The sequence below is a fragment of the Yarrowia lipolytica genome, chromosome 1C (genome assembly GCF_001761485.1).
Source record: "Yarrowia lipolytica chromosome 1C, complete sequence".
In the NCBI taxonomy this organism is placed as follows: domain Eukaryota; kingdom Fungi; phylum Ascomycota; class Dipodascomycetes; order Dipodascales; genus Yarrowia; species Yarrowia lipolytica.
The window spans coordinates 1,248,952-1,260,980 of NC_090772.1; the positions used below are offsets into that span (position 1 = coordinate 1,248,952).

The following is a 12,029-nucleotide window of genomic DNA, read 5'->3' on the forward strand; positions in this document are numbered from 1 at the left end:
ACAATAAGCCGGGAGAGAATCAATGTGTCCCCGACCTTTTACACGCTTTCTTCCGACAGTCTCCGATGTCCTGCGACATACACTTGGGCCTGTGTCGATCACAGCGGGATCGACACAAGCATGTATTGCTCGCCGTCTGCATCATCGCCATGTTTATCCAGCACTAAATTTGCTCCCGGCCACAGCCAGCTTTGTGATTCATTGTCTGCTGCACGGTGGCTTCTTTGTCTGGCAAGGGAGCCGAAGACCTCTGAGAACCTTGGTTCTTTGTTTTCGGACCCCGTATCCACCGTTAAGCAGTTTGCGTCTAGGGCTGTGGGCCTCCGGAGAGCCCTGTCTGGGTGTGAGGGTCTTGGGTATAAAGCCAGGGCCAGCGCCTTGCTGTTTTGAGCATCAATCAGACAATCGATCCAATCCACCACACAGATGCGATTCTTTCAGTCTATTGCCCTGCTAGCCACTCTGGCGTTCGCCAAGGAGGTCGCTTCGCCCATCACATCCTTCGAGGTTGGACAGGCTAACGACATATCCAACAAGGAGGGATACACCGGTAGCGCTTGGGAGCTGGACTACAAGTTTGCCCTGTCTCCTGAGGCCGACAACGTGCAGCCTGGTGATCACTTCACGTTTGATATCGATGACAACATGTCTCTTGACGCTGGAAACTACGACTTCATGGTCAAGGATCCCAATGGCAACGATATCATGCGAATCACTAATGAAGGCCATCACTTTACCGCTACCTACACCGATTTTGTTGCTTCCAAGAACTACCAGATTACTGGTAAGTTCTTCATGCAGTCCACTCTCAACAGTCAGTATGTCAAGGGCCCCGGTCCCGTCACCATCACTTCTTCTTCCGGAGGCAAGCAGTTCTCTGATCAGATCGAGGTCAAGGCTGCTGTCGACGCCGGTGGAGCTTACAAGTACGCCCAGCGAGTCGGTAACCGAATCGAATGGACCATCCAGGTTCCTGCTTCTCCCTACGACCGAATGAAGATTGTTGATCAGCTTGCTGATGCCGGCTCTACCTACACCACCCCCGATGCTCTTCTCGAGGATATGACTCTTCACTTCTACCACGGTCTGACCCCCACTTGGGACTACACCTCCTACGAGAAGATCACCGATGTGTCCCAGTACGTTCAGCTCCAGGACTTCCAGACCGACGGGTTCACCATGTTCCTTAGCAACATCCCCGAGGATGATGTCACCGTCCAGATCACCTTCTACTCCGAGATCACCTCCAAGCAGGAGCAGTACTCCAACAACATGGACTGGCTCATGTGGGAGCGAGGCTACGGCTATCTTCCCGAGCCCTCTGGAGAGCACAACGATGGTTCTTCCGGCGAGGGTAACGCCAACGTCAACAACGGCATTTTCCGAGCTGGCCATGCTTACGGTGGTGCTCCTTACGATGCTCCTACCGGCGGCAACGATCTGAACGCTGGTGGTGAGGGTGACGGTGAGGGACGAACCAAGACCTCTTCTGTTGAGCCCACCACTTCTGCTGAGCCTACTTCTGCTGAGCCCACCTCCGAGACCCGAACCCCCGTGTCCGAGTACATCTCCAAGTCCAAGGCACCTGGTGAGTATCACAACAACTACTACTAACAAACCCACCAACACATACTAACAATAGGCAACCCTGGCGACGGATTTGTTGGATCCCGACCCACCCCTTCTACCTATGGTCCTGGAGGCCCTCCTCCTGCTTCTGCTGGTCCTGAGCTTTCCACTGACAAGACTTCTTCGGTTGAGCCTACTTCTTCTGCTGATCCTACTACCTCCGAGGAGCCCACTTCCTCAGTTGAGCCTACTACTCTGAGGGACCCCCTTTCCGTTGAGACTCTTCTGCTGAGCCTAATTCTTCTGCTGATCCTACTACCCTCCGAGGAGCCCTCTTCCTTCAGTTGAGCCTCTACCTCCGAGGGCCCTCTTCCGTTGAGACCTCTTCTTGCTGAGCCTACTACCTCTGCTGATCCTACTTCTTCTGCTGATCCTACTTCTTCTGCTGATCCTACTACCTCCGAGGAGCCCACTTCTTCAGTTGAGCCTACTACCTCCGAGGAGCCCACTTCTTCAGTTGAGCCCTACTACCTCTGAGGAGCCCTCTTCCGTTTGAGACCTCTTCTACTGAGCCTATTACCTCTGCTGAACCTGCTACCTCTGAGGAGCCCACCTCTTCAGTCGAGCCCACTTCTTCTGTTCCTGAGTCTACCTCCGAGGAGTCTTCTTCCGTTGAGCCCACTCCCGAGCCTACTTCTTCCGCTCCCGAGTCCTCTGCTGAGCCTACCAGCGAAGAGACTTCTTCCGTCGAGCCCACTTCTGAGGTTTCTTCTGCTCCCGAGTCTACCGAGATCTCTTCCACTGCTCCCAAATCTACTATTGAGGCCCCTGTTGTTGCCAACACCACCGTCTCTTCCACTCTCGAGCCCACCTCCTCCATGGCTGAGTCTACTGTTGAGTCCACTGTCGAGTCCACTGTTGAATCTACTACTGAGGTCTCCCCCACTCCCGAGCCCACTTCTTCCGCTCCCGAGTCCACCTCCGAGTCTCCCTCTTCCGTTGAGTCTTCTTCCGTGTTCTCCAACACTACTACCGTTTCTTCCGCCGCTGTCTCCTCCGCCGCTGTTTCCTCCACTCCTTCCGTGTCTCTCGTCTCTTCTACCCCTGTTTCCATTGACACCTGCATCGAGACCGAGACTGTCACCGTGAATGGCACTGTCTCGACTGAGACCAAGGATGTGTGCGCTACCTCTTCTACCCCTGCTCCCGTGTCTACCAACACCTGCATTGAGGTTGAGACCACCACCGTTTCTGGAACCGCCTCTACCGTTACCAAGGACGTTTGTGCTTCTACCACTCCATCTGCCGACCCCTGCACTGAGGTTGTTACTGTTTTGTCCAACGGTACCACCACTGTGGTTACCAAGGACGTCTGTGCCTCCACCACCGTTTCGGCTGATCCCTGCACTTCAACCGAGGTTGTGTCTGTCTCCGGTGTTGTCTCCACCATCACCAAGGATATCTGCGCTTCTACTACTTCTTCGGATGCCTGCATTGAGGTCGAGACTGCCACTGTCGACGGCTCTGTCACCACGGTTTCCAAGAACGTGTGTGACCCTGTCGTGACTTCTGACGCCTGTGTTGTCACCGAGACTATCTCTTCCAACGGCTCCATCTCCACCGTTACCAAGGACATCTGCGCTTCTGCCACCCCTGTACCCACTGTCACTGACTCTTGCACCCAGGTCGATACCGTGACTGTGTCTGGAACCGAGTCTGTTGTCACCAAGGACTTGTGCTCTTCTGCTCCTGTTTCCACCGACTCGTGTTTTGTCACCAAGGTTGTATCTAAGGACGGAGCTGTTTCCACTGTGACCAAGGATACCTGCGCCCCCGCTTCCACTGACTTTTGCACTGTGGTTGAGACTGCCACTGTTTCCGGAACTGAAACTGTTGTGACCAAGGACGTGTGTGCTTCTGCAACTATCACCGCCACTCCTTCTTCTGACGCTTGCATTGAGGTTTCCACCACCACCATCTCCGGTGTTGCCTCTACAGTCACCAAGGATGTGTGTGCTCCTCTCTCCACCGACTCCTGCATTGTTCGAGATACTGTCACCGCCTCCGGACTCGAGACTGTGGTTGCCAAGAACACCTGTGTCGGAACCATCACCAAGACCGTCACCCACTGCGATGGTGGTTGCACTGAGCTCCCCGTCACTTTGACTGAGGCCCCCGTCTCCTCCACCGCCGTTGTCACTACGGTCGTTGAGGGCAAGACCGTCACTGTCACTGTTTGCGACGAGGATTTCAAGACCAATGAGTCTGTCACCGTCTCTGGCTCTGCTGCTGAGATTACCTCCACCGTGGTTGTACCCATGACCATCACCAAGACTATCACCAACTGCGACAACGGCTGCTCCGAGATCCCCGTCACTATTGTCGAGACCCCCGTTGCCTCCACCGAGGTGATCACCACCGTGATTGAAAACAAGACTCTCACTGTGACTGTCTGCAACGAGGACTTCACCACTGAGGCCGTTGAGACTCCTACTCAGACTCCTGCCCAGTCTACTCCTGTTGTCACTGTCGTCTCTTCTTCTCCCGCCGAGTCTCCCGCTGTCTCCAAGATTGTCAAGACCGTCACTGTCTGCAACGGCGCTGGCTGCTCCGAGGCCCAGTCTACTGAGACCGTTACTCTGCAGACCGTCCAGACTCAATCCACGGAGATTGTCTCTGCCCAGCCCACTCAGTCTGTGGCCATCGAGTCCAAGGTTGAGTCTCGAGCCTCGACTACTAGCATCACCGTTGTCGAGACTTCCCCCGAGGCTTCCACACCTGCTCAGCCCAAGGAGTCTACTCCTGCTCAGCCCAAGGAGTCTACTTCTGCTCAGGAGTCTACCCCCGCTCAGTCCTCTACTGAGGTTCCCACACAGGCTCCTCAGCAGTCTTCTCCTGCTCCTCAGTGGCCCGATGCCCCTAACCCCGAGCAGGCCAACTCTGCTTCCACCAAGGTGATTGGAGCTCTTGCTCTCCTCCCCCTCTTTGCATTCCTCATTTAAAATTCTAACGCCCGATTATAGACTAGACTATTAATTTGATTTATTTGATTAATTGATATTTCTTTGATATTGTATTCATTACTTGCACTTGTACTTGTATCGTATGTGAACGTCTTGTCGACTCTTATGTCCCTGGCAAGTTTCTCAACTTAGTCCAAACTTGAAGCCACACATTCAAACTGTTGGCGTGAAAACGCCTCAATATTGAGCCAATCAGACTTGTATTACCGACTGCTTACTACACCTTCCATCATGCAAATGCAGGGCCTTGTGGGTCCCTTGAGATGCCTTGCATGTCCTGTATAGGCAGCGATTTCTTCTGGAAGAATGGTAGGGTAATGCATGAGTTCATGGAAGCCGAACCTGTTGAATCCGCTGTTGATCCGGTCTGGGGCATCAGAAGTAGTATCTACTTTCTCAGCTTTCATCTCGGTCAATGTCGAGTATGTTGGTGCAAACCCAGTTGAGGGATTCATAGGACGACTTCACATGACTGACTCCAAATGATTAATTTACCACATTAGGGACTTACAAAGACTTGGAATTAGCAGCTAAATGGGACCTGAGTGCCAATTCTTCAGTCCCGGCTCCTTCCTTCAACCCAATATGTAACAGCAATCAAGCGGCTAGACGTACCTCCAGTACATACTCTTCACTGCTCGTATACAATGCAAGGAACTTGGATATTGACAAATAATGCAGGTAGGAAGCAGCCACGGTCTCGACTTCGAAACAAATCCCGTGCTTCAACTGTTGTTGCACCGTAGACGTGCATTGCATCCATTCCTTTTTTTTTGAATCTGATATCTCTGCGTTATATGAATGTATGCGAGAGGCAAAAGCTGCGTTTAGTGACCCTTTGTAATGCAGGCGACAGACAAGGATTCAGAGAACCTGCAGGTCTTTTGCAACTGTGGTAAATACCATTCCTGTGCTTCCTGGACGTGCAACCAGGCACGCACAGCATTACAGACGACTTTGCATTCTGCGGTGCGGTTGCGGTTTCGACTGGAAACGCCCCAGCAGGTTTTTTGTGCAGCTTTTTGCTGTGCATTTGTTCTCTTGCCCAATCGCAAGTAATTCCGCCGTGATCGGGCTTTTGCACAGCCCTCTCGGATCAACAGTTCCGCGAAAGGCACAAATTCCTGCAATAATGGTTCATGTTGGAGTTCAGGAGTGAAGAAAAGTTATTTCAGGGATCGTATTAGCACAATTGAGCTCTATGCAGTTGAAAATGAACAAATTCAGCTTTTCTATAGTATTTCCTAAGGCCAGATAAATATTTCCAAGTAGACCCTTCACCCCTTTCGGATATGGACCCTAACCCTCCCTCTCATCGTAGGTTGGACATTGAGGAATGTTTACCCCAATAACGCGCCGATGGTTTAGTGGTAAAATCCATCGTTGCCATCGATGGGCCCCCGGTTCGATTCCGGGTCGGCGCAGCATTGGTTACGGCCATATCCTGGTGAAAATACGGCTTCCCGTCCGATCAGCCATAGTCAAGCACCAGAGAGCCTAGTTAGTATTGTAGTGGGAGACCATACGAGAATCCTAGGTGCTGTAATCTTTTTCCACGGCACGCAAGCGTGGGAGTGTATTGTGTTTTAGTTGGCGTAGATGTCATGAGTGTCACTCGGTTTTATTTTCTGTTGTTTTGGCCATAAAATTCCATCACTAAGTGACAATATTGATTGACAGCTTTCACCATGGTGCTCAACTCAGAGAAACGGTCAATACCGCACTCAGAAGCTCACCTCTCGTGCTTGAATGGGTGACATCTCATGATATAGACCAGTATCGAGAACAAACCCACGCTAGTTACTCTAGTCGAAAAAACTACTGTACTTGTACTTGCACTGTTATGGCTGGTGTCTCTACTAAACGAAACGCTGACGCCATACAGATCGTAGGGGTCTTTTGAAGTCAGAGGTCCTGCTTGGACTCACTCCGGGGGACGGGTAAAACGTGTACATGTTGATACTGGTTAGTTGAAGAAAAAGCTCTGTGGTTGAACTGATGGTACAGTCATGGATAGGATCTAAAGTTCATAGTAATAAGAACTACAGGTTAGTACAATACTTGTATTCATATTCGTATTGTAGTTGAGAAACCATGGTTAATAACCTCTGTTGAAAGTACTTTTCCTCATCACTAATTAGTTTACCTCTACTTGACCCTATCCTGCAACCAGTGTGTACTGCTCATCTCCCCAAAAGAGATAATGCTGTGATTGAAACAATACTAAATACTGAATTGACCCATACAATTCGCCCTCAGGCACCAACCATGTTGAAACGTGGAATTTTTCGCCCTTTTATGGTTTTTTTAATCTTTTGATTAGCCTGCTTTCCTATGTTTTCTCCCTTATAACGGCCCACCACCAAAAAACGCCATCTTCCAGAGGACGTGGCGTAATGGTAGCGCATTGGATTTCGGTTCTTTAGAACGACGTCCTCCAAAGGCTGCGGGTTCGAGTCCTGTCGTCCTCTCTCTTTTTGCCCCAGGCTGGTAAACCAGTGAGGTATTTCTCTTTGCTTACAAAGCATTTTCTGGTTGGACTCATGGTAGTACCCATGGAGTAGTATTATGACTGACAAGTTTCTGGGTGGCAATTGTTTTTCTGTCGAGATTGTATCGAGTCGCTCGAGTTTCCTGAAGCGATTTAAACTGTCCTACTGTCTCCATCTCCCTCTCTTCTCCCTTGTGTTCTTTTCTCTCCTCCTTTTTTCCTTCCCCATACAATTTTTTTTTTCAACCTTGCATTATCTCGAACCCAATCGGGGAGGGGGTGAAAGAGAGCTCAGAGTGACGTCACAGTCCTTGAATGGAGAGAGTATAACGTCCACAACCACAGCTTCGGTCCGAATTGGTGACTCTTGCCGGCATTATCCCCTCCTTCACAACACCCTGTCTCACTTCCTGGCCTCCACTACCTTCCCAAAAAAGCATCTGCAGGTGGTTAGTTAGTTGGGCTGCTAGTCTGGCGAAAGCAACATGTCTACATTATACCGACAGACACCTATCGCTGATCAACGTATACGCACCAAACGAGCAGGGAGCCTCCCCCTTCACTAACCGGCAGTTCTACCAGTCACTAGACGACTATCTACGCCTCCATCCCTGCCAATACCCCCTGATAGCGGCAGGCGATTGGAACGCGGTCGCCTCCAACGACGGCAGGATTGGCGAAAAAGTGACGACTCACCTTAAGGACTTCTTAGCTAACTGGGACTTACTAGACACCTACACTCTAATCAGCAAACACAGAAAAGGCCTCTACACTCACACCAACAACAGCCGCGGAGCTGGCAGGCGCCTGGATCAGCTGCACATCTCTTCGACACTCTCACAGTGGATCAAATCCACACAACTGGTAACCAACAAGCAGGGTCACAACATCACGAAGTCCTCTCACCACGCGGTCCAATTCGTCTTTAACTTTGGCAACCTCACCCAGCGACAAGACAGAGGCCCAGGCACCTGGAGGATGCCCTGGTGGGTTTTTGATACAGAGTACATTGCTTGGCTCAAGTTCCACGTCAAATCCATTCTGAAGCGATATGGTCCTTTGAAGCCCAGCCTGAAGCTGCAATGCCTGAAAGAAAACATTAAGGTCACCATCCAACAGGAAGCCAAAAACCGCGCACTTCGAGATTCCAACCACCCAGACAACAGACGCCGCGAGGCCCTCATGGCAACAGCCTCAGACTGGCAAGCCTACCCAGCTAACGAGCCATACCCGATGCTCCATGCTCGGGTCGAACAATCCAAGCAACAGATGGAGATCCACTCCCTACGGAACCACCAAGGCCGAGTGAAGACCGACACCTCCTCTCTCTGCGACATCTCAGCTCGATACTTTGACAACATCTTCGACAGAGCTGCCGATATCAACGACACCGACGACAGCGCCTTTTTAGACCTCTTCCCCGAAGAAACCCGGAGGGTGAATACAGCTAACCCAAGCCTGGACTCGTCTTTTACCAAGGAGGAGATCTTCGATACCATCAAGGCGTCTACGCACAACAGCGCGCCAGGGCCAGACGGCATCCCGTACAGGTTCTACCGCGACTGCTGGGATGAGCTGGGGGACTTGATGACGGACGTCTACAACGAAGCTGGAGCCGACTCGCCCATCAGCACCGAACGCAACACCGCTATCATCAAACTACTGTACAAGTCGGGAGATCAGGCCGACATCTCCAACTACAGGCCTATTTCTTTGATCAACACAGAGGTGAAGATCTACACACAGCTCATTAACAAAGCCATCCAGAACATTCTTCCGGACAGCATTCACGGCGCCCAAAACGGTTTCGTACCGGGTCGACACATCACTAACAATCTCGACACCATGGATCATTTTTGCAACGCCTACTCCCAGCTGAACATGGGTTGGGTCGTAGGATCACTGGACTTCCGGAAAGCCTACGACACTATCAGCCAGAGTTGGGTGATAAAGACGCTTCGAAATGTGGGTGTCTCGGAACTGATGATCAACCGTATCCTAGCTGTACAACAGAACGCAGTAACGAGAATCAACATCAGAGGTGTCCTATCTCGCCCAGTCCGCATCAAGATCGGAGTGAGACAAGGATGCCCTCTCTCTCCAACCCTCTTCATCATCGCAGTAGACGCACTTGTGCGTCGTCTGGACCGAGAGATGTTTGGACTGGCCCCAGGCCTGCCACTATCCCACCACCACACCACTGGGCACAGGCCGCCACAACCCCCTACTCACCCGGAGGCAGTGGCAGCTGGACACATGAAGGTGTCGGCTTTCGCGGACGACATAGCGGTGTTCCTCAACAACATCCAGGACGTGGCCACGGTTGGTAGAGTGCTCTGCCTCTTCCAACGGGTCTCAGGCCTCACACTAAACCCGTCAAAGACGGTGCTTCAGAAGATCGGCCCCCCCGATTGTTTTGTTCCACTAACCTTTATTGACGCAGAATGGCAGCGAACAATTGACGCCACCTGGCCAACCGACAACAACACACGACAGGCCCCGACGCTCCGGACATCTGACAACATTTTCCGGTACCTCGGAGTACACTTCGGAAATCGCGAAAGGTTGGACACGCACTACGCTCAGATCAAGGAGGACCTCAAGGAGTCGCTGCGACGCCTTTCACTATGGGGTCTCCCCTATTACAGCAAGGCGTGGATGATCAACATCTACTTCTTCTCGAAACTGAATTTCCTTGGACCCTACGTCAGCCAGATCGACAACACCTTCATCCGAGAGCTGAACGAACTAGCGTGCGACAAGATCAACAAATTATCACCCGACAAAACACGCAAAACCTTCAGCAATGGTTTCATCCAAACTCCGGTAGGCAGAGGAGGACTGAACCTGCGGGACATGGGACGTTTCATGGTGTGCCTGAAGGCCGCTCGGGCTTACAGGTTCTTCCATGGCTCATCGCCGGCCCTTTGGGACTGCACCTTCCAGTTCTACAGCAGAACTCACAGTCTCACACAGGAAAAGCCACACCAGCGCGTCGACTGCCGCTTTCCGACAGGCCAAGCTTGGGGCTACGCAGCCTCCCCCACCATGCGAGACGCAATCAGAGCTTCTTTCGAGCTCAACAAGCCCCTCACCGCGGAACATGCCAACCCTCGAGAAGATCACGAGCCCTCTACAACAGACACAGTTAATCACAGAATCTGGGAACGAAACCAGGTGAACGTGAGAGCAGCAGAATCTTTCCGGGAAGCACACGTCGACATCGCAGCCGCGAGACGATACCATCCGGTCAGAATGGTGTCCACAGCGGAAATCGACCACCTCCGGTGGAGCATGGGACCACTTACTCTAGAGAACTTCATGTTTCACAAGACCTCGTCTCCCGACTTGCCAAACTTCCCACACACACTTGCACGACCGAAGAAGTGGACTCAACGAAGCGACTACGGGGGCATCTCTGACGACATGGTCTGGCAGGAGGTAATGCATGACCTTCGAAAACACTACATCGCCGACGCCAACAAAGCACAAGTTCTTCACCTCATGCGGATATCTCGACTTCCGCTCGTGAAATGGAGATACCCTGACGACCACGTTTTCACCAAGAAGAATCCAGGATGCGGGCTCTGTGATAAGGCCATCATTCAGGATCTGCACGAGCATATCTTCTGCAAGTGCGAAGTTCTTCTTTCCATGTTGACCAGGATGAAGATTCCGTCAGTGGACTCTCTAAAGGACTGGATCTTTACCGAGTCGAAATGTGGAGTACTCCCCTCTTTCCCAGGGCATGTGAACAGTGACGCCCCCCGGAAACATCAACAAGTCAAGACACGCAAATATCTGCGGGAATTGGCTTATGGGATCTGGAAGATGGAGAGATCCCTCCGGTACTCAGGGGACGACGCCACCCTGGGACATGTCCAACAGGGTTTGCTTCAATTCCTGAAGGAAGCCCAGATGTGTTTCTACGATGGACAACCGCCAGCACTTCACGATGAGCGAGAGTAGACACAGTAGCAAGCGTAAAAGGCGGCCGAGGCCACCGAGAGAACAGCGTAGCAGGGCGCGTAGTCACCACAGGGGACGCAGAACCAAACCAATGACGAAGAAGAACCACAAGGAGAAGTTTTCAAAGGCAATGCAAATGAAGAGGGCAATGGAAGGATTGAGATTAGAGAACTGGAGACTGGAGTGGCGTTTTCCCGATGAACGAACAAACACGCGAAGCTATGTGGACCAACATACAACACGGACTGAACCAGGTTTTTTTATGATTTTTTTACTGGAAATAGGTACGTGCCAAGTTGGACCATGACACTAAACGTGTTTAATTAGTAATATTCGTGTAAGCGTACATTCATTTCAAAGGTTATTCTTTCACGGCAAAGTTATAATTAAATGAATGTATATGCAGAAAAAAAAAAAAAAAAATATACCTCAGAGGTGAGACAGTGATGTAATGCAACAGTCGTATGTCGTGCACGTGTTGATGGTGGCAAATGATGGTGACCACTGCTTAGAACCCGTCCAAGTGTCAACCAAACTACTTCATTAGTGTACATACTGGTAGTCACAGAGCATTGGATGATTGTGTATGTGAATTCTGGTTACACCTGACGACTTCATTGCCACTCCAAACGGATTATATTTGGACTGGACATAGGTATAGTGGTAGCTTACAGTGACCTAATGCGGTAAAAGATATCGCACTGTTGCCACTGACGCTACTCTACAAACTTGGCCGTTTTGTACTTGCCATGATCTTCAATGCTTCCGTAGCAGTTAAACAAACGGATCTTTTCGCGTCTAGACTTCTCATGACCTCGCAAGACGCACAACTCACTATTGGTTTCCAACTCTCATTTGGTACTCAGGGCTTCCAGCAGCTCTCCAAATGTCTCTCAATGCTTTTCTACGTCTACGATAATTCCTGAATTACTGATCTATGCTGACTCCAATCGTCTCTGATGGTTGCTTGTACCAAT

The 12,029-nt window shown here is 51.1% G+C and overlaps 2 protein-coding genes and 3 non-coding genes across 5 annotated transcripts; all 5 read left to right on the forward strand.

The window, feature by feature from the left end:
• Positions 1-2,447: 2,447 nt before the first annotated feature.
• YALI1_C12513g (uncharacterized protein) lies at positions 2,448-4,571 on the forward strand (the record flags this gene model as incomplete). The annotated part of the gene is made up of 1 exon (XM_501626.3): positions 2,448-4,571. The coding sequence occupies one exon, from the start codon at positions 2,448-2,450 to the stop codon at positions 4,569-4,571; it is 2,124 nt and encodes a 707-aa protein (XP_501626.3).
• Positions 4,572-5,945: 1,374 nt separating this feature from the next.
• On the forward strand, positions 5,946-6,016 carry YALI1_C12548r. The gene has a single exon. It is a non-coding gene; the product is annotated as a tRNA-Gly (tRNA).
• A 5-nt stretch (positions 6,017-6,021) lies between these two features.
• Positions 6,022-6,140, forward strand: YALI1_C12549r. Its single transcript, XR_002432096.3, has one exon. It is a non-coding gene; the product is annotated as a 5S ribosomal RNA (ribosomal RNA).
• An 834-nt stretch (positions 6,141-6,974) lies between these two features.
• On the forward strand, positions 6,975-7,063 carry YALI1_C12559r. Its single transcript has one exon. It is a non-coding gene; the product is annotated as a tRNA-Arg (tRNA).
• Positions 7,064-8,061: 998 nt separating this feature from the next.
• Positions 8,062-11,052, forward strand: YALI1_C12570t (uncharacterized protein; the record flags this gene model as incomplete). The annotated part of the gene is made up of 1 exon (XM_068282259.1): positions 8,062-11,052. One exon carries the CDS (start codon positions 8,062-8,064, stop codon positions 11,050-11,052), a length of 2,991 nt encoding a protein of 996 aa, XP_068138360.1.
• Between the last annotated feature and the right edge of the window lie 977 nt (positions 11,053-12,029).